Source organism: Hemicordylus capensis, chromosome 5 (assembly GCF_027244095.1).
Source record: "Hemicordylus capensis ecotype Gifberg chromosome 5, rHemCap1.1.pri, whole genome shotgun sequence".
Taxonomy (NCBI): domain Eukaryota; kingdom Metazoa; phylum Chordata; class Lepidosauria; order Squamata; family Cordylidae; genus Hemicordylus; species Hemicordylus capensis.
Window position 1 is genome coordinate 151,923,182 of NC_069661.1, and position 22,503 is coordinate 151,945,684.

The following is a 22,503-nucleotide window of genomic DNA, read 5'->3' on the forward strand; positions in this document are numbered from 1 at the left end:
CTCCTGCCCCACACTCTTGTATCTCTTTCCCTTCCTCCCACCCCACTCTCTTGCCTTTTCCCCTCCCCACTTTCGCATTCCCTTCTGCCCTTCCCCCTCCCCCCTGCCCCACTATCTCTTGCCTTTCCCCCTCCCCTCTGGCCCACTCTCTTTTTTTGTTTTGTTTGTTGTGTTTTGTTGTGTTTGCCGCCCACCGATCCCGCCTCTACCCTCCCCGCGGCATGGCCGGTCCTCTTGCCACCGCCTCTACCCTCCCTCTGGCTTGCCCAGTCGTGTTGCCTCGGCGTGTTCGTGGCTGGGCTGGACCTGCCGCTGCCGCCCAGAGTGTTGCCCACTGATCCCGCCTCTACTCTCCCCGCGGCATGGCCGGTCCTCTTGCCGCCGCCTCTTCCCTCCCCCCGGCTTGTCCGGTCGTGTTGCCTCGGCGTGTTCGTGGCTGGGCTGGACCCGCCGCTGCCTCCCAGAGTGTTGCCTGCTGATCCCACCTCTACTCTCCCCGCGGCATGGCCGGTCCTCTTGCCGCCGCCTCTTCCCTCCCCCTGGCTTGTCCGGTCGTGTGGACCCGCCACCGCTGCCCAGAGTGTTGCCCGCAACATTGTCCTGTTGCCGCCGCCTCTCCCCTCTCCCCGGCTTGTCCCTTCGCCTTGCCGCCTCTACTCTCCCCGCGGCATGGCCGGTCCTCTTGCTGCCGCCTCTACCCTCCCCCCGGATTTGCCGCCTGGTTGCCAAAGTTGCCGCCGCCAACATGGCCGCCTGGTGCCGGCGGTCGTGTCTCCCTCGGCGTGTTCTGGGCATGCACTCCGCGCATGCCCAGAACAGCCGAGGGAGACATGGACACACACAATCCAACGAAGACACGGACGCACGCCAGGGACTTTATTATAGAGGATTATCTGTACTTTTATATTATGTATTTTTGAGATCATCTGTATCTTTGTATTTTAATTATGCATTGCTTTAATTATATTGTAAACTGCTTTGAGATTGTTTTAATGAAAAGCAGTATATAAATTGAACAATAAATAATAAAAGTTCCTTGCTCTGATTTTCTCAAGGTTAAAATTACTATTGTGAATGGAGTGCCATTAAAGAAAGAGGGGAGAAATCTTGCTCTGCCCTGCAAGTTTCCCCCTTCCCTCTGTACTTCACGTTTTTGTTTTGGTCTGCTAGCTTTTATTTATTTAATTTTTAATCATATTTTTATCGCCTGATATGTAGTGGTGTACAACACTTAAAACACAATATAAAACAGAGTAAAAACTAGTTAAAATTTCACAAAAAACAATAAAACCAATCTCATAAAATAAAAACAAATTAAATGGTTTAAAATCAATTTCAGTTAAAAGCCTGAGAGGGTCTTCCTAAAAGCAAACAGAGGAGATGCTCTTATTTCCACAGGGAGCATATTCCAAAGCCCCGGGGCACAGCCACAAAGAAGGCCCCCTAACCCATTCCCACACACTTGTCTATAGATAGTAAGGGGAAGGAAATTTGGGGAACGAGTTTCCTCCTTTTCAGCCTAATTTCTCCTCATCCCCTTTTGGGAAGTGTGATCCTGTTGGTGTGTACTCAGAAGTAGGACTCTGAGTTCAATGGAACAACTCCCTAGTAACTGTATATAAGGTTGTTTCTGTAATCTAAATACTGGTAGCAAATGCTTCATGGGGCTAGTACTTGATCAGGGGCGTAGCTAGGGGAGAGGGGCCGTGTTCGCCCCTCTCCCAGGAGGCCCCTTGGAGTGAGGGAGATAATGACGGAAATAGGAAGGGGTGCCCCGCTGCAACCCTCCACTGGGTCGTGTGGTCTTTGAACCCATCCGCTCAATTATAGCTACACTCCTGCTTGGGGTTTATGTGAGTGGTTGCATCAAAAGCTGTGTATTGGAATGGACAATGCACTTCCTTTTTGATGAATTTTTAGCAGAAGTAATTTTATATGGTGAAGCGTGCATCCCTAAAACTCCAGTCTTTGCTGCTGCCCGGACACAGCTGAGCTGAAATCCTGAATGTCTCCACTATTTTCTATGGATAGCGCTCGCTTCTGAACTGAGAAAGAATATTGTCAGCAGTCTACCAGCAGCTGATCACTGTCTGTGACTCTACGATTGACTTGTGTCTACCGGAATTTGAAGTGTTGGGAGCCGGAACGACTACAAAAATCAAGCCACAAGACAAGAGTCACCGAGGGAGGATGGGCTTCCGGGAAACAACAGGATCGCAAACATGTGAGGGTGTGATAAGTCCCTCTAAGCATAATTGGGTGCTTGCGTGGGCGCGTGCATACAATAATCATGCAAGTGTGCTGATCTCTGATCGTAATAAGCTGAATTGAATTGAAGAATCATACAATGAAAGGCATCGCCAGGCGATGATCGCCTGTCCCAACAGGAGCGACAGTATGCGACGCTGTGGCTGGACCTTCTCGTTTTACTTCCGGTAGTGTTTGTTTTTGTAAAAAATGTGTGCATCCGGGTCCTGCCCGCGTGGCGGCTGCTGTGGAGAGGCGGGGGAGGCGCCCGGTAGAGCGCGTGGCTGGACGGTGAGTAATTAGCAGGGTTGGGGGCGGGCTGCGCGCGGCCGTCCCATCCGCATCACTTGCTTAGTGACGCCGTCTGCTTAAACGGAGCGCCTGGCTCTGATAACTCGGAGTCTCTTCGTTGTCCCGGTGAACCGAAGTCAGAAGGGCCATCACCGCCCTTTTGCCCCGCTCAGCCCCGACCGCCGTCAGCATCCCGGTTTCTCTTCTCTTGACTGGCAACGCCTAGTGACTTCCTCGTGCCTGCCTTCCCAGCCAGTTGTGTGGAGTGCTGAAGAGGGCATGATATCAAACATTGGTATCTGAAAGACAAATTGAAGTGCCCTTTTTTTGAACAGGTGCTTTGGGGAATGACAGCTATGCAATCTAAATTTTAAAAATACGAACTACGCAAGGTTAACGTTGTTGAAATCAGTAGTAATGATGTACTGATGGTTTTCTGTTGCTCTTCTATAGTGTTACGATGAAATCTGAGCACAGAATCAAAGCTATGAAAAAAGCACAGAGAGAATCAGTGGGTCTTGCAGAATATGAAGGATTAAACAAAATGGCTCATGTTTGTATTTATTTTGCATACTGGCATTAGGTAAAGGTAAAGTAAAGTGTGCCATCAAGTCGATTTTGACTCCTGGGGCCCACAGAGCCCTGTGGTTATCTTTCAGGAGGGTTTTTCTTTCTTCTTTTCATTTCTTTCTTTCTTTCAGGAGGGTTTTATTGTTGCCTCCTCCCACACAGTATGAGATGATGCCTTTCAGCATTTTCCTATATCGCTGCTGCCTGATATAGTACCAGCGGGGATTTGAACTGGCAACCTTCTGCTTGTTAGTCCAGCATTTCCCCACTGCACCACTTAAGGTGCAGAGAGGAGAGGAGAGCTGGTTTTGTGGTAGCAAGCATGACTTGTCCCCATAGCTAAGCAGGGTCTGCTCTGCTTGCATCTGGATGGGAGATTTGATGTGTGAGCACTGCAAGATATTCCCCTCAGGAGATGAAGCCGCTCTGGGAAGAGCAGAAGGTTTTAAGTTCCCTCCCTGGCTTCTCCAAGATAGGACAAGATTTTTTATTTTTTTTAATAGGACAAGATTTTTTAATTGAACCAACAAACTGCCAAAGCATACAGTACGTTGCCAAAGGACAATTATATACAAAGTGGTTGTTTGTACATCATATATCTACAACGATTTACACACAAGGATTTGGAAACCCACAAGGTTATGAAGTATGTGCTGTACTGTATGTGCTGTACTGTAACTCGGGGATGGGGGATTACAAGGCACATCAGGTAATCGGGGGGGGGGGGTGTTTACGTCCAACGTCCATTTCCATAATTTGTCCCATTGCTGTTTAGAAGAGATACTCTTGGCTTTTTGCACATAACCATACAAACTTTTCCAGAAGAGATTTACTGTCTCATCTGTGTGAACCTCTTGGTCACGTCTTCCCTCCCTATTCCTGTGCAGGAGCATTGCATAAATGACATACAGGTTTACTAACCTGATTACGAGGAGGGGAACATTCCAATTCCCTAGTATGAGGGCACCCGTTCCATCCCGTTTCCTTGAAGGTTTCTTTTTGGGACCTCGAAAAGAGGTTCTATCGCTCAAACCCAAGGTTAGTTCTTCCCAAGTCTGTTTTTCCAAATCAGGCCACAGCTTGCTTACTCCCTGCCACACTCTTTTGGCTACCACACACTCTTTTAAGAAATGTGAATGGGTTTCCCTGAATGTTTTGCCTAGCTCACTAGCTTTCTGTTTGCAGGTGATTTTAGGACACTCTTGCTGGTCCTCTGGGAGCCATGGCTTAGCCGCATTAAGCGGTAGTACTTGGTGGTATAAGTGCCACCTCGTTTCCCATAAATGGAAAGCGACTTTTTTCTCCTTAAAGAGAGCGATAGGGTGATCGGGTTGCAACAAGTACTGTGAAGTGCAGTGTTTGTAGCGTTTACGTTCTAAATCAGGTTTTTAAAAACCCACTTCTAGAATCTCTCCATAAATTGTTTTCCTTAGCTGCTTAACTGAGGAGGATCCTTTAAATAGATCTGGTTCAACCTTCCATTTTGTAGGTGTGAATAAGATAGGGCTGAGAGAGATTCCTGCCTGTAACCTTGGAGAAGCTGCTGCCAGTCTGTGAAGACAATACTGAGCTAGATAGACCAATGGTCTGACTCAGTATATGGCAGTTTCCTATGTTCCTAGGTAACTACTGCATACTTGTATACCAGCCTTTATCAGCTGCGGTGGTGCAGTGGAGGAGCAGCTTGCCTAGGGAGCAAGAGGCTGTTTGTTCGAATCCCCGCTGGTGTGCTTTCCAGACTGCCTAGTAAATACATATGTGTAGTTCCCTATATTGGGCAGCAGCGATATAGGAAGGTGCTGGAGGTGGATGCTTACTTCAGTGACAAGGGCAAAGGCATCATCTCATACTGTTTGGGAGAAAGGCAATGGAAAACCACATGGCTCTGTGGTTGCCAGGAGTCGACACTCACTGGATGCCACAATCTTTTACTACCAGCCAATGATACATCTCTGTTACACGCTAAAACCAATTTAAAACCACCAACAATAATAAAACATTAAAATGATAAAAGCAGTTTTTAAAATCTTAATATGAGCTTTAAAACTCGTTAACTAAAAGATCTGATGAAAAATCTACATTTTCAGCTGTATCTTAAAAACCAGCAGAGATGGGAAGGCTCTGATTTTATTTGGGAGTGCATTCCGGAGTCCTGGGCAACTCTAGAAGGTCCAGTTCTGAGTCACCACAAAACCTGCTGGTGGCAACCACAACTTCCTCCGACTATCTTAATAGGTGGTGGGGTTCTTTAAGAAGGAACACTCTTAAATACCCTGGACCCAAGCTGTTTAGGGCTTTGTAGGTCATAACTAGCATTCTATATTTTGCAAAGAAGCTTATTGGCAGCCAATGTAGTTTTGGTAGGATGAGAGAAATGTGGTCTCTTCAGGTAGCCCTGGAGACCAACCTGGCTGCCACATTCTACAGCTATTGAAGTTTCGAGACTGCATACATGATCAGCCCAATGTAAAGCATGTTTCAATAGCCAAAACTGGGTGTTACCAGCATATGCACCACTGTTTTAAGAACATTTATCTCCAGCTATGAACTTAGTTGGCGTATCAGTCGAAGCTGGCTACTGCGTCAACCTCAGATACCCAAGGAGAGGTTTGGGTCCAGAAGTACTCTCAGAATATGTGTATGCTCCTTGTGGGGGAGTGTAACTCCATCCAGAACATGCAGCTTTAAATCACCTTCTAAGTCCCGACCTCTCGCAAATATCTCTGTCTTGTCTGGATTCAGCTTCAGATTGTTCTCCCTCATCAATCCCATTACTGACTCCAGACAGGATTTAGAGAAGCCATTTCCTGATGAAGTGGACATGGAGAAATAGATTTGAGTTTCATCAGCATATTGATAGCATCCTGCACCAGATCCCCTGATTATCTTTTCCAGCAGCTTTAAGTAGATGTTAAAAAACGTTGGAGAACAGTGTTTCCTCTAAGAGGGATTCCCAGATGTTGCTGTCTACAACTCCCAGCATCCCCAATTGCAATAGCCTTTGAGGATTATGGGAGTTGTAGTCAACAACATCTGGGAATCCCTCTTAGAGGGAACACTGTTGGAGAATAAATGGAGCTCAGTGGGATCCCATATAGTACGGGTGTGCATTGAAGCAGGAAGCCTGGTTTGGTTTGAACTGAACCAGGCCCAATTTAGTTCTGTACATCTCGAGCTGGGCCTCAGTTTGGCTCGATGCCGAACCAGTTCGGGCCCGGCTTGAAGAGGAGGAGATTCTATAAGTTAAAAAACAACCCCCCACCAATTAATTAAAATTTGCGGGGGTGGGGAGTCTTCAAAGGTTTCCTCTCCCCCCCCCGACTGTCACCCCACATTCTTGCGCATGTGTGGCAGCCTTCAAAAGGGCTGCTGCAAGCTGGGAGAGGGCTGACAAGGTCTGAAAACAAGCTGAACCAGCCCAAAGAAAACTGTGGGGGTGGGGGGAGGCTGACAGCAGGAGGGGAAACCTTCAGGGAGACAAACACACTCTATGCCCATGGCAGCAGCCTCCATAAGTTTAATTTCCCGCTCTTTTTCTTTATTATTATTATTTTTAAAAAAACTTCTATAACCCTCAAGCCAGCCCAGGTGCTTTGGCTCAGAGTAGAACCAAACTGGGCCCTGTTTGACCTGGTTTACAATTCTGCTGGTTGTGAGCTTGCAGATGCAATACAGGCAGAAAAGAATCACATCTTTACTGCCCATATTGCCAGAGCATGGATCTCCGAATGTGCTCTGTGCTGCAGTCTATCAGATTCAAATAAAGTCTTTCTCCAGTTGCACTCTAAGTGCTTGTCTTACTGCTTTAATCCCCATAGTTCTTCCGTATACCATGGGGCTACATTAGAAGAGAGTTGGAGAGGGTGCTTAGGAGTGATCGTGTCTACTGCCCTAGTAAGTTCATCATTCCAAGTCTGAACCAGGGTGTCAACCAAATTGATGACAGAACAAACCTTAAAATCTTTCAATGCTTCTTGGAATCCTAACCACCTCAGGTGGATCATTCTAATAGGTCCTTCATCCCTGCAGAGGTGGGTTGTAGTTGTGAGTCAAGCCTTATCCAGATGGTGGTCTGTCCATGACGGGAAATCGTAGGAGTCCCCACCCACGAAACACCACACTGATCAGAGCAGAAGTCTAAATCGATTGTTTGACTAGCAACAATGGAATTGTAATTCAAGTCTAATTCTTTGACTTGACCATGCAAGGCAGTAAGTAGCACAGAGTTAGAAAAAGATTAGAACAACACAGCTTGTATATCTGGTAAAACTTGGAAGCTGCCATTGCATGATTCACTATGGATATTGTAATTTGATACAATCCTAGAAAGACACTGCCCTGCCTTGTGGTTTGGAAGCATATTACTCTTGGAAGATTAATATGCTTCCTTGGGCAAAAGTACAATAAATCTGCATGCATCAATGGAACACAAAGTGTTTGCATGCAAGTGAACCCTGATTCAGGATGGGATGCTGTCTGAGGGAGCAATTTAACTAACTGAAACTTTGCTACAACCTAGAGTGTGTTTTGTAGTGTTTCCCTGACGGAGAAACACCTCCTTTAAAATGCAAACCATAAGCAGAAAGTGATAGAGATGTACTGCGTACATGAGGTCCAACAATTTATAGCATTTAAACACTGTTTAATGACTACTATGACTCAAACTGCACATTTTGATTTTTCCAATCAAAATTGTCCCCCTCTGCTTTCCCACACATTGGGAAAAATAGGTATGATAAATCCTGAATATCTCTGGGTCAGAAAAAGCAGATACTAAACCACTTGCCAATAGGAAAGGCACTCTTGCCAAAAGAGAACAAAAGGAAAATAATGCTTGCCAATAGGGAACAATCAACAACCCAGGAATGCCAATGGGAGACAAAAGGAAACACGTTTGCCAATAGGGTCCAATAGGAAAAATTACTTTTGCCAATTCAGGGGGAAAAATGAGACCCCTATTCAATGAGATAGTAGGAGCTGGAGGGTGGAGATTCTTTAAAGTCCTGCCCTGCTGGATTGTATTGCAGGTCCATCTAATCCAGCATTCTGCTTCCATGATAGTGAGTAGCCTTTGATAGGCCTCTTTGTGAAGCTCGATTGTTTAAAATAAATTTGAGGTAGTGGCTATCATGACATCCATGTTTCAGGCAGAAGGGCATATTCTGCCTGGGGCTATCTGTGAAATTAACAGCATCTCTGGCAGGAGGATAGGGTGGAGTAGTGGGGTTGTCATTGGCAGAGTAGATGTTCACTGGGTGTAGCATTTCCTGGCACTGAAATGCTGTGATGATCACATACTCCACTGGTGGAATTTCTTTCTGTCATGTAGTTATTAAATTATTGTTATTATTTCTTGTTTACAGTCAGACAGGTGTTATTAACTGGTTTGTTTTATCCAGACATCAAGTCCTTCCCAAGGACCTGGGATGGCTGAATTTTATTGTTGTTATTATTATTATTATTATTTATTTATTTTTATTTCTATACTGCCCTTCCAAAAATAGCTCAGGGCGGTTTACAAAGAGAAATAACAAATAAATAAGATGGCTCCCTGTCCCCAAAGAGCTCACATTCTAAAAAGAAACATAAGATAGACACCAGCAACAGTCACTGGAAGTACTGTGCTGGGGGTGGATAGGGCCAGTTACTCTCCCCCTGCTAAATAAAGAGAATCACCACGGTAAAAGGTGCCTCTTTGCCCAGTTAGCAGGGGTTCGGGTTGCACATGATCCTGGCTTAGGAGTTTGTGGGGAAGATCCTCTCTAGGGATCTCTTTACTCCTAGGGTGCACTGACTCTTGGTCAGGTTTGTCAGGTGAAAAATAATGCTATGGAAACCACTCTTTTACAAAGTTTAATGGGAACGGGGGATAAAATATAGTCCTTTTTAAACTGACAAAGAATTGGGAGAGCCCTTAAAAACCTCCAGGAATGAAATGTGTATCTGTTTTTCCTCAGTCCACACAATGTGAAGACTAACTTTTGATTTACATGGCTGGTTGAAGCATTTATCAAAAACATGTAGTAAAATAAACATCTGGTCATTTTTAGATATGACCACAGATGCCAAAGAATAGGAATTCCCCTCCCCCCATGTGGACGATGTGGAATCCCCCCCCCCAACTATGTGGACCTTATCCAATGTGAAATTGGCCTTAAAGAGAGTTAGTTAAGCCTTCTATTATATTTATTGGTGACCATAAAAAAATCTCGACACTGAACAAAGGTAAGAACTGTAAGGTTCTATCTATTAGCTTTTAAGAATGGGACATAGGAGTGTTGAATGAGAAGGCAAAGGAGAGCAGTAAAGGATAAAAGCTCAAGGTGCAAAAAGGGAGTACATTTTTAAAGGAGATTATCAAAGGAGCTAAGCACATATCAGACTGGAAAGTATTCTAATACTTGATAGATATCATTTGTTCTCTGTGACTGTTGTGGACAAGGCAAGAAATACAAATTCAGATGGACATTAAGAAGCACACAACAGTAGTTTGCATCCAGTAAATAAATTAATAAATTGTTTCAAGATGCTTGTATGGTACTGATGGTCATGATAATTGGTCATTCATACACTACTCATGCTTACTGAGTGCTGCTAATAACAGTGACCTATCAAATCTGTGATTTACCAATACAAAAACACTCAAACAAAAGTAAGCAAACAAGTAAAAACAAAACACCTCACTTGCATGCATTTCTTGCTACAAAATATACACATTGGCTGGCATCTGGACCAACATTGCACATTTGGAAAAGCATGTCCAACGGGAGAGGTGAGTTTCACCAATCTCCTTACCCTCTGCAGCCCACTGTTCCTCCCACAAATATGTTCTTGAGGGTTGCAGGACCTTTAGGGACATAGTTTCTAGTAAGAGCACAAGATTGCAGCCTTAGACAAATATAAATGAAGAGTATAGTTATAGTTTGCCTTTTCTTGAATATAAGATTGATTGAGAGAACAAAATCAAGTCAATTTTTCTATGCTTACATGCAAGATGAAGCAGATATTTTGGATATTAGCATATTTGACAGTTTACTCAAGTGAAATTATTATTATAAATTATTAGAAAGCTTTTAAAGACTTGGCTTTTTACCCAGGCTTTTGCATAATCGTTTTTACTGCGGCTTCTCTGTGTTTTTATCAGTTATCTGTTGTTTTATATGTTTTTAGCTTGGTGTTTTTATTGCTTGATATTTTTATTGCTTTGATTGTATGTTTTAATTTTTGTAAACTGCCTTGGGGTTTTCTTTAACGAAAGGCAGTACAGAAATGTAAAAATAAATAAATAAAATAAAATAAATGCTTAGTTTATACTTATCTGAAATATAGTTCATCTTTTGCTGCAGAACAACCTCTTTACTGTCTGTCGTGTTCGAGATGGCACAACCACTATTTAAAAATGGTGATGCATATTCAGTCCCTGGAGAGGTAAGATCTCGTCCCCATTTCTTTTGTTTTTGGTGTTTCTCTACAACAGTTTCTAGGTACCTAAAATGTATAGAGTGTGTGTAGTCAGGATGATAAAATAATTACAACTTTAACTGATTAATTATATGGAATAGCATCCCTAGTGAAGTTTGCCTGGCTTCATCACTTGGTTCTTTTAGACGCCAGGTAAAGATCTTTCTGTTCACTCAGGCCCTTTAAATTTTAAATTTTTATCTGATTTTAATTGATTTTTTTAAAAAGTCTTGAAAATTGTTTTGTATTGTATTTTATTCACCCCGCCCCCTCATTTTGGGGTCTCTTATGATTTTCAATTGTGTTTACTCCTTTGTCAGTGTAGTTAGAGTTGCAGCATTAAACTGCAGTCCTGTGCATGTTTATCTGGGACTGATGAACCCATTTAATTTGGTGAAGCTTACTTCTGAGTAGAAATACACAGGCTTGTACAGTTTATGAAATAACTAAATGTAGTTGAATAAAGTTGCATATTCTCCAAACTTCAGCTTTGGGCCCTGTTTAATATTTTATAGTTTAATGAAAACTATCATATTATTAGAAATACCATGTTTGCTTTTTTATTTCATCAGTTTTGCAATATGGAATGCCTTATTTTAGATTTGCAGAGTAGCAGCTGGAAAAGGAGCACTTCCTATAGTTGTACCTTCTGTTTATCTTTCAGAGTGCAGCGCTCAAGCAATAAATTTAGCATAGAAGAAGGGTGAATTTTCCCTCAGAGGAGGGTTGTATCCGCAAGGATGCTGGGTTGTCTTGACCTCCTGCTCCTAGACAGGGCCAATCAAGAGCTTTGGCTCGCAGCAGGAGGGAGGGGCAGTCCCCTGAAGCTCCAGTTCTTCGCCCTGTCTCGCTCCAGCAGGGCTGTTTTCTACTTGCTCCTCTGTTTTATTCTCCTCGCTTTCTTCCTACTGCCTAAATTCTCCTTTCTGCCTCGGCAACAGTGAAGGGAATTTTAGGGAAAGGCTGCTGCTGCTCTTGGTGTGCCCTATAATGGCAATGGAGTCACAGAGCGGTGAGAGAGAGGCGTCTCCCTCTCTCTCGGAGGATTCCATGGCACACTCTCCTTGCCAAGCTGAGTGGGTCGCGGCTTCCATTCCCACACCCAGTTCTCGGAGCCACAAGGCTGCCAAGGCCATGAAGGCGAAGAAACGCGAAAAGAATTCTCTCAAGGTAGGTGATCAGGGCAAGACCCAGTCGCCCGCCTGCGGGGTTCTCCAGGAAGGTGGAGGCGATTCTCCTCCAGAGGCTGCTGCCCCTGTTCTGCAGCGTGAGACGGGGGTTGTCGGGCCGTCAGTAGGTGAACCGACAAGGGGCTGTGAGGGAGAGTCAGGAACCGGGGCTTCCTTCTCAGCACCCCCTGCCAAACGCTTGTGCGCGGCTGCCGCTACCGCCCCTGAGGTGGGCGAAGTTGGTGAGGAGGAGGAGGGGGACATTCCCCCACGTTTTGCGGCCGAGGAGGTCAGTAATCTGCTGTGGCCACCCGTGTCCATTGCCGCCCCATCGCTGATCCCAGCTCAGCCGATTGCGGTGGCGCCATTGCTTCCTGCTCAAATTTCGGCGGCGGCCATTTTGGCAGCTCCGGGCGCGCCGTGCGCTGTCCTTCAGCCCAGCCCAGGAGAGCACATTCTGGATGGGGGGCCCCCTAACCTGTCTCCTTGCCGGCTGATCCCCCCTCTCTCCGTTGCGCCTCCCAGGAATTCCCCTTGCCGGGAGTTCCCTGGACTATCTGAGGCTTCCAATTCGGACAGAGAGGAAGGGGAGCTCTCTGTGGATGAGGAGGAGCCTTCCGCCGCTCAATATTCTAATTATTGCCTGTTTTCTCAGGCGGACTATCCGGTTCTCCTGCATAAGGTCAGGAAAACCCTTCGTTTGGGAGGGGTGGTTCCACTTGCTTCCGAGGGAGCAGAAGGGGATCCCACAGTCCTCCCTTCTTTGCGATCCCAGGAGCTCAGTGGTCCCTGTCCTCAACTTTTCTTGGATGTGTTTCAGGCTGAGTGGGACAAACCTACTGAAGGCAAAGGTCCTTCACCAGTAGTGAGGCGCATGTACAATTCTAGCAGTGCGCTTATGAGTAAGCTTAAGGTGCCATTGGTGGATGCAGAGGTGGCCACTCTGGTCACGGGGGCTGTGCTCCCTAAGGAAGGGCAGGATGCCTTAAAGAATGTGGAAGATAAAAGATGCGATGCAGCTCTGCGCAGGTCTCACAAGGCCACCGCACTGTCTATTAGAGCTTCAGCGGCTAACTCCATCTTTGCTAGGGCTGCAGTTCTGTGGGTGAAGGAGCTCACTCCTATGGTTCCGCCTGAGCTTACTAACCTTAGGCAAGGCCTCAACAAATTAGGGAAGGCGGTCAAATTCATGGCTGATTCCTCTTTGGATGCTGCCCAAATGTCTGCCAGGGCCCTGGCATCTGACGTCACTGTTAGGCGTCATCTCTGGTTAAAGAATTGGAAAGTTGACCAGAAATCGAGGTCTAATCTTGCCAATTCATCACTTAAGGGTGGCAAGCTATTTGGCGAAGCGCTAGAGCCTGTTTTGATTCAGACAAAGGACAATAAGAAGGCAATGCCTTCTGCTGCTGCATCTCAGTGACAGGACCGATGTGGTTTCTCACCAGCTGCGTCTGGCTTCAGGGGGTATAGGCTCTCCTTTCGCTCTCGGCAGTATAGGTCGGATAGACCAAATTGGCCTAGGAACCAGTCTTCCTTTCGGGACACTTCATTTCGAAAGCCCCAGCAGCCCAACCAGCCTTCAAAGCCAGGTTTTAAGCGAAACCAGGCCCAATGACTGCCCTCAGGCTTGCCCCCTTCAGGTTCAAACTCTCCCTCTGGTGGGGGGCAGGTGGGGGGAGTTTGCACAGGTCTGGGCTCAGACTTGTTCTGACTCCTGGATCCTGCAAACAATTTCTTCAGGGTATTCTCTGGAGTTTGCGTCGCAGCCTCCGGATCGGTTTCTCCCATCCCCAAGGTCTCGCAAGGTTTCCAAGCACCGCTCGATGATGGAGGCTATCCTTCATCTACAGACTATTTGTGCGATCGAGCGTGTCCCTTTGGGGGAACAACAAAAAGGAGTCTACTCCATCTTGTTTCTAGTCCCCAAAAAGAACGGGGAGTGGAGAGCTATCCTAGACCTCAAGTTCGTGAACAAGTTCCTCCGGAGGAGGGGGTTTCGCATGGAAACCCTCCGCTCCATTTTGATGGCCCTCCAGCAAGGAGACTTCCTTGCCTCGGTGGACTTGAAGGAGGCCTATCTCCACGTGCCCATTCACGAGCAAGACAGATGTTTTCTGAGGTTCGCTTACCAATCTCTGCACTTCCAGTATCGGGCTCTTCCCTTTGGTCTCTCAACTGCGCCTCGGGTGTTTACCAAACTCATGGTGGCACTTGTGGCACACTTGAGGACCAAGGGCGTCAATCTTTATCCTTTTCTGGACGATCTGTTGATCAGGTCCTCCTCCCTTCCCAGGGGTCAGCGGGATGTCCAGTTGACTCTTTCCGTAGTGGAGGCGCACGGGTTCATAATAAACGGTCCCAAGAGTTCCCTGATTCCCCAAACCAGGGTTCTTCACCTGGGGGCAGTGATCGATACAGTGCAGGGGACAGTATACATATCTTTGGATCGCAGGAAGTCTCTGGTGGCTTCCTGTCGTGCGCTAATATCCCACCCCAGGTCCAACATTCTGTCTCTGTCCCAGCTGCAGGGGTGCATGGTGTCCACCTTGGGCATAGTGTCCTGGAGCCGGTTCCACTCCCGTCCGCTCCAGTGGTTTCTCCTCAAATTTCATGACCAGGTGATGGGCAGGTCCAGAATGCCGGTCAGCCTGCCGTCTCGAGTGGTCTGCTCCCTGCACTGGTGGGTGTCGCCAGCCACAGTGAAGAGGATCAAGTTCCTTCCTGTGGAGCGCGTCCAGGTGACGACGGATGCCAGCCTCCTGGGATGGGGAGGTCACTGCCAGCAGCATGTAGCTCAAGGCCTTTGGTCCAAGGTCGAGTGCGCCAACTCCATCAATTGGCTGGAGCTGCGGGCAATTCGTCTTTCCCTCATGGAATTCCTACCAGTGATTCGAGGTTGTCATGTGCAAGTGCGCACGGACAACACCATAGCCAAAGCCCATATCAACAGGCAGGGCGGGTCGAAGTCATGAGCCCTGATGCACGAGGCCTCGTTCCTACTGTCGTGGGCAGAGCAGCACCTGCTGTCCCTGGAGGCCGATCACGTCAGCGAGGCCTGAACGTAGTCGTGGACTGGTTGAGCTGATCGCAGATAGATCCAGCAGAATGGTCGCTGGATCCTCGGGTCTTCCAGCAGATTGTGCAGAGATTCGGTCAGCCGATCATGGACCTGTTCGCAAAGCCAAGCAACGCCAGGCTGCAACGTTTCCTCTCGAGGTACCACTCTCTGGGGGCGGAGGGTGTAGACGCTCTGACCTTTCCATGGCCCCCGGGCCTATCCTATGCCTTTCTGCCATTCGCCATCATTCCACAGACCATTCGAAGGATCCGGCTGTTGAGAGCAGAAGTCATCTTGGTGGCTCCGCACTGGCCTCGCAGGCCCTGGTTTTCAGATCTGGTGGAGCTGTCAGTCAAACCGCCGCTTCCTCTGGGGTCTCACAGTCACCTTCTCAGTCAGGGTCCGATTTTTCACCCGGATCTGGAGTGGCTCAATCTCTTCGCTTGGAGATTGAGCGGTGTTCCTTAGCAGCGTGCGGATATCCTAGTTTGGTCCAGGACACTATCCTGGCTTCCCGGAGGCCTTCCATGGTCAGAGTATATCAGTCAACCTGGAAGACCTTCGCGAGCTGGTGTCGTTCCCAAGGGGTCTCACCGATGTCCGCTTCGGTGGTACATGTCTTGGGTTTCCTTCAAAGCGGCCTGGATAAAGGGCTACGCCCGAATACCTTGCGCCGCCAGGTCTTTGCAATTGCTTCGGTATTGCAATTGAAGGGAGTCTCCTTAGCTCAGCATCCCCATGTTCAGCGCTTCCTCAAAGGGCCTTTATTCTTAATCCTCCAACAGTACACAGGTTTCCGACCTGGAACCTTAATTTGGTGCTCAGGGCCCTTACCAAAGCCCCATTTGAGCCCCTGCGGTCTGTTCCTTTGCGGTTGTTATCTTTTAAGGTTTTGTTTTTGGTCGCCATTACTTCTGCCAGGTGGGTTTCGGATCTGTGCGCCTTGTCTGTGAGGAAGGAACTGTGTCTGGTTTATCCGGACTATGTTCTTTTACGCACGGATCCTATCTTTCTTCCCAAAGTGAATTCAGTGTCCCATTGAGCCCAGGAGCTTATGCTACCTTCCTTCTGTCCAAAACCTTCTTCTCCGAAGGAGCGAGAGTGGCACATCTTGGACATACGCAGGGCGATAAGGATTTACCTGAGGCGCACTAAGCCTTTTCGGGTCTCGGAATCGTTCTTCATTTCCTTCTGGGACTGTTCGCTAGGAAAGAAGGTTTCATCTTCCACCTTGTCGCGCTGGATCTGCCAATGCATCCGGTTAGCGTATGTCGGTTCTGCTACCCCGACTCCAGAGGGAATTACAGTGCACTCTACCAGGAGTGCGGCTTCTTCTGCCACGTTCTCCACCTCGGCCCCCCTGGTCGATATCTGTCGAGCTGCCACGTGGGCCTCACTTTCCATCTTCATGAGACATTACAAAATTCATGATTGGACCTCGGCAGATGTGGCCTTTGGGAGGAGAGTTTTGCAACAGGTAGTTCCTCCTTGAGGCCGGACCTCACAGCTCCTGCCCGGCATGTAAAGGGGCTATGGTAGGTCCCAGCATCCTTGCAGATACAACCCTCCTCTGAGGGAAAATGAATCGTTGGCACTTACCTGAAAGGTCGTTTTCCTCAGAGGTATGGGTTGTATCCGCCCCTACCCGCTTGTTCGTCCGGGCTGTTATTCTGCTGTCCTGAGATCCTGTACCCCAACTGTCTCCTATATGTCTGTGGGGTGGTTTCTCTCCGAGGATGGCTGTTTTTTTTACCTTAAGAGATGGTTTATTAGCTAGTCTGGGAGGTTTTGGATTTCGCTGAGTGTTTCTCTGTCCCTTGTTATAAGGTGTTAGTATGCTTGCATGTTGCATGCTTTCTTTTAACCTCATTGTTCTGGAGCATTCTTAGAGCTGGCTATGAAGTGGAGCTTCAGGGGATTGCCCCTCCCTCCTGCTGCGAGCCAAAGCTCTTGATTGGCCCTGTCTAGGGGCAGGAGGTCGAAACAACCCAGCATCCTTGCGGATACAACCCATACCTCTGAGGAAAATGACCTTTCAGGTAAGTGCCAACGATTCATTCTATTATAGGGTTGGAATTCTATAGTAGTCCTGTTAGGAAAAAAACATTCTGTTTCTGTATTTACAGTTTTCATTTTTGCTTGGTCTATACCAGATTTGCCCCAAATCCAGATAACCTGTGCTATTGAGCGACATCTTTATATCTTTTTTTTTTTGCCCTTTATTCTGTTTTTTAAACATATAATGTACTATTTATTTTTCTTTTTAAATTTTCTTACAAATGGCATGCAAGGGAGTTTACAAATGATCTAATATAAAACAAGAACATGTTCTGCAGTGTTGTCCTTTAACATAATAAGTCAATCATAAAATCACAGAAAACAGTCCAAACCAAATTGGAAAGCACAAATCAAAATTTATATTACTATTATTATTATATTACAAAATGTCCAGTTTATCTTAAGACCAATGTTTTTAAAAACTACATTGTTGAAAATATGTCTGTCAGTCAGGCTTTTTCATATGGAAACATTGCCATACAAACTAATGTATAGGTGATGTGAGGCTTAAATCATTTTGACACTTGTATCCATTGCCAGCAGGTTTAAGACCAGCTTCTTGGTGAATAACTTGAACTAGGAGCTTCAGAACATGTTGGAGTGATTAGAGAGAAGGAGCTGTCTTGAGCAGATCAAAGGACGTAAAATGGTGTAGGGAAGACAGAGAGGATAAATAGCAGTACAGAGCAGATCAAACATGTAAAATGGTGCTTGGAGTTGTTTAGTGAAGCCTTCTCTGCAACTATGCTAAACATAGAGGAAAGTTCTTGTACATCCCAGGATTGGGTGGCAAGCTGGAAGTGCCTCGCAGAACTTCCTTGCTATGAAACCTCTGATGGTGTTTAATGGCCCATTGCAAGTATTTCTGCTGTAGCAAAAACAGGCTGTTGCTGCTGTTATGCTTCCAAGCTGCCTTCTCAGAAGTGGACATAATAAGTGGAGGTTGCGGGGCAGGAAAGGATAAAAACAATGCTTTTGGGAGCTGGTATAGAGCACAAGGAACTAACTCAATCTGTGCTTTCCCCCTCAACAGGAGACTAGACGAAAGGAAGTCCTAGAGGAAGTAACCGAACATTCCAAAGAAACTCAGCTGCCCTGGTAGGTACTCTCGGAGAGCAATTCTAGGGTAATTACTAGGGATATCTTGCTGAAAAGGAAGATATTTTGGGGGATGCCATTTTGAGACACTTGTATACATTAAGCTAAGGGGTGCAGGAAGAAGCCCAGCCCCTGCCCAGGGAAAGCGTTCCTAGAGATACTGGGTTGCATCCAAAGGTTTCCTTCCTCCAAAGAAAAGACTTCTTCCAAGGCAAGCTCCAGAGCAAGAGAACCTTTCAGCGCGGACCATTGGCCATAGCTTTGATAGTTTTGATGTCACAATTCTGTCTTCACGTTTGAATTGATTTGGAGGCACTTGGCTAAAGTGGAGAGGTCACCAGTGTTCCCTCTAATTTTTAATCATTAGTGAGCAGAAAGTGTTTTGTTCTGGGCGGCAGTAGCAAGGCAGTGTGTACACATAACACATTCTCTCTCTCTCTCACGTGCGTGCATACACACACACACACACATGGAAAGAATTAATGCAAAATTTTTATATCTCCCCCGCCCCCAGGTCCCCACCTCGACATTCTGTCAGTCTCTCTGGGCTGCCGGGAGGGGGGGGGCGTATACTTCCTCCCACCCTCCTGTCTCTGTCCTCCTCTGGCTCCGTCTGCAGATCTCAACAGAAGTCTCGCGAGATCTGCAGCCAGAACTGGAGGCGGTGGGAGGAGAAGGAGGTGGTGGTGGCGACAGCCTGGCCAGGGAGAGGGGGAAACGGGGCAATGCTTCCTGGCCAGGGAGAAGGGGAAACAGGGTGCCGGGCAGTTGGGCAGGTAGTGGCAGGCATAACAGAGACTGTGCGTGCATGCCAGAAACTGCTGCGCAGGGGCCTGGGGGTTTGTGTGCATGCGCACAACTTAGAGGGAACAGTGGAGGTCACTGTATGAGGTGACAAAAATAGAGCTATTCATGCATGACTAGAGGCGCATCCAAATTTTATGACATAACACTTCCTGTGAATTATTTTCCATTGAAATTGTTGGAATATTGTGTAGGCTGCAGTGTGAATGCTGGAGTTACTTGAGAATAATCTAGCCTGAGAGATGTTTTGGGATTTCCCCTCCTCATGAAATCCTAGTTTCCATGTTTGCAAAAGCTTCATGATGGTATTGTGTAGACATTAAACTCCACACTTTTAAAAATCAGTACTACAGGTAATGCAAAGATGAAAGCTGCGAACCCTGGAAAAGAGAGGATTGCTAGAGACCCAGACAGCTGTGACATCCCTTTCTATGTTTCTGAATTTGTGGAAAGAGAGGTTGGAATTGACTGTGATTCTCTAAGCAAGCTTGGCAAACTTATTGAACAACTGTCAGAAAATAAAACAAAATTAGAAGAACAGGTGAGTTGCATGTGTTTGGGGTTTTTAAAACACAAAGCAACACTAATGCTCTGATTGCATTGATTGTCAACTGTAGTCTCTATGCGTGTTGGGTTCTGTGGTCAAATGTTTGAAATCAGCTGTCAGTGCATCTTACTTGTGGAGAGCCTGGTGCATGTAGGTTCAATCCATGCAATCCTTTCCTTGCTCCTTATTTTTTTAACATTGCACAAATTAGGCCTGCACATGCTACACCCTATACTTTTAGGTACTATTGAAACGCTGAGCAGGATCCAGATGATATCTCTTTTAAATTTTAGTGTAGTGGCTAGAGTGCTGGACTAGGACCGGGGAGACCTGAGTTCAAATCCCGATACTTGCTGGGTGACCCTGGGCCAGTCACTTCTCTCTCAGCCTAACCTACTTCACAGGGTTGTTGTGAGGAGAAACTTAAGTATGTAGTACACTGCTCTGGGCTCCTTGGAGGAAGAGCGGGATGTAAAATGTAAAAAATAAAAATAATAAATTAATGTGACTTCCTTAGTCGTGACAAACATGTCTCATTTGTTTTGGTGGTGCTTAATCATGACTAGTTTAGTTGAGATTCTGCCCAACATGTTCAGTGTATGAATGGCAGAGAGGATGGGCACAGTCCATATCCTATACAGTTGAAGATTGTGATTTCTTCCAATCTGCCTTTACACCAATGTATTTTTAATACATTGGTGTAAATCAAACTTCCCAATATTTCCCCATCTGTAAGTAATATCCTAAACTGCACTAGTGCAAGCCATTTTCCCCTGCCTCCTGAGAAGACATCCGTCAGGGTCAATCAAGGGACCCTTAGTAATGGTATGCAATACAGTGCGGGGGTGGGAGTGGGGAGTCCCTGGAAACCGGGAGAAAGCTCTTCCTGTAAGCTCCAATTTAAGGAGGGCCAAGTGGGACATTGAGTGTGCAATCCCATGGCTCCTTGCATGCATCTAAATCTCTGACTTCAGGTATAAGTCTGAACTGGGCCAAACTGTTATGTATTATTAGCATTTTGTGCTGAACTGTGGAAATGTCATAGGACAGGGGTTCCCAACCTGTGGTACTCTAGATGTTGTTGAACTACGTCTCCAATAAATTTTAGCTGGGGATAATGGGAGTTCTAGTTCAGCAACATCTGGAGCACCCCTGGTTGGGAACCCCTGTCGTAGGAAGTATTAAGGCCTATGACTGTTTTCTTTCTATACAACCTGGGTAGGTACTCACAGTTTCTTCTGAAGTTCCCAAAAGAATTCGGAAAGCTTTGCACAATGCAGAGGATTCTAAGAAGGCCCTCAGCCAACTTTTAGAGAATGAAAACCTTTTGCATGATGCAATTAATAACCACCTGTTGACATCTGAGCCATGGATGGAGGATCTTGGTGTATTGATAGATCAGATAAAAGAAGTTGAAAGACACCTTGCTTATTTAAAGTGGATTTCACAAATAGAGGAATTAAGGTAAATAGTCTTTTGAATTATCCCATGACCTTTCATCATGGTGAAATATGTAATGTTGCCAAATACTTACGTGCCTCAATCCAAAGGAGTATGCATGGAGTCCTTTCAAACAGATGAAAATTCTGCAGGTATGGTGGCAGAGGAGGAGGAAGGCGACTGAATCCAACCTCTTTTGTCCTCTTCCAGATAGCTGATTGGTAGAATTTTAACCTTTTAGGAAGAACTGTGACTTTGCCCCAGTTGTTGAATGAAAAATGGGAACTGAATGCTCAAGACCTATTTGCATATTCCATTCCTTCTCCAACTGGATCGGGGAAAGGTTCTTATTAAAATTAGTAGAAATTGGGCTTGCTATTCAACTTGTTCAAATCATTTCTTCTCCTCAGAATTATTGGTCTCCTCTCTATTATTATTAATTCGATTTCTATACCGCCCTTCCAAAAATGGCTCAGGGCGGTTTACAAAGATAGATAGATAACAAACAAATAAGATGGCTCCCTGTCCCCAAAGGGCTCACATTCTAAAAAGAAACATATGACACACACCAGCAACAGTCACTGGAAGTGCTGTGCTGGGGGTGGAGAGGACCAGTTACTCTCCCCCTGCTAAATAAAGAGAATCACCATGGTAAAAGGTGCCTCTTTGCCCAGTTAGCAGGGGTTAACTAAGCATTTTCTAACATGTTATGGGGTGATCTCCCCATGGTATGAAGTGCTTCTTTTAGGAAAGGTTGCAAGATGTTACCGTTCTGTCTTGCTCTTCTACCTGTCTGCTTAAGGGCTATGAACTGAGTTGGGTATTGTGGAAGCCAATGGATTATGCTATATTCTGTCATTTTGTTTTGATCTTATTGTTTGTATATGTGCTGACTTTAGGTTTTATATTGCTTTAAGTACCGTAGTATTCTATCCATTGTAAGCTGCTGTGAGCTTCTAGAAGAGCAACCTATACATGATTCAAATAGTTAGCAGATTCAAACAACAGTACCTTTTACAAATTTAAATATTAGATGTCATACTCAACAAAAACAAGTAATTGTGGGGGTTTGTGAGTTGGATGGGGAAAGGTGGTGGAAATTGCTTATCTTATGTTGCATCAGAGTATCTATGGTTTAAGTAGCATGAGATGCTCTCTTGTTTTGTGCCTTTTAAACACTCTTGGAGGTGTAAATAGAGGGCAGCATCCAGGCTAAGTTAGTCATGACTAAGCACCATTGGAATAAATGAAATTAATATCAATGGGACTTAGTCATGTCCAATAACATTTCTGTTCCGTGACTTTGTAGATTTGTTGCTTTGGGTTAAATGGTCTGAGTTTCTGAAAAGGATGTAAAATAATAATAATAATAATAATAATAATAAATAATAATAATAATATATCTTGTTGGCTCCTAGCTGCAAGTGCTACAATCAGCCATTTGGATTATAAATGAATATTTATTGTAAGAGGGGGTTGTTACGTTTGTGTTCACAGCAGTATTTAAGCACTTCATAAACGATGATAGAATAGCAAGATGCTTTGCACATTTGCCAGGTGTTTGTTTTTGTTTTCTAGTGACAACATTCAACAGTACCTTATGACCAACAATGTGCCAGAAGCTGCTACTACCCTAGCATCCATGGCTGAACTGGATATCAAACTTCAGGAGTCATCTTGTTCTCATTTTCTTTCTTTTGTTAGATCTACTGTTCAGTTCTGGCACAAAATCCTTAAGGATAAACTGTCAAGGTAGG

General features: G+C 45.7%; 1 protein-coding gene across 6 annotated transcripts in view; it reads left to right on the top strand.

Annotated features, from left to right (window-relative positions):
- Window positions 1–2,147: 2,147 nt before the first annotated feature.
- The window catches only part of RINT1 (RAD50 interactor 1), a 40,056-nt gene continuing 19,700 nt past the window's right edge, over window positions 2,148–22,503 (top strand). The window contains exons 1-6 of one of the 6 annotated variants that reach the window (XM_053254612.1): window positions 2,148–2,224; window positions 10,455–10,536; window positions 17,891–17,955; window positions 19,105–19,300; window positions 20,529–20,770; window positions 22,325–22,498. In XM_053254612.1, coding sequence (XP_053110587.1) covers window positions 10,486–10,536; window positions 17,891–17,955; window positions 19,105–19,300; window positions 20,529–20,770; window positions 22,325–22,498 — 728 coding nt within the window. In that variant the 5' untranslated portion in view covers window positions 2,148–2,224; window positions 10,455–10,485. The other 5 variants (XM_053254613.1, XM_053254608.1, XM_053254609.1 and 2 more) reach the window with 5 other exon arrangements.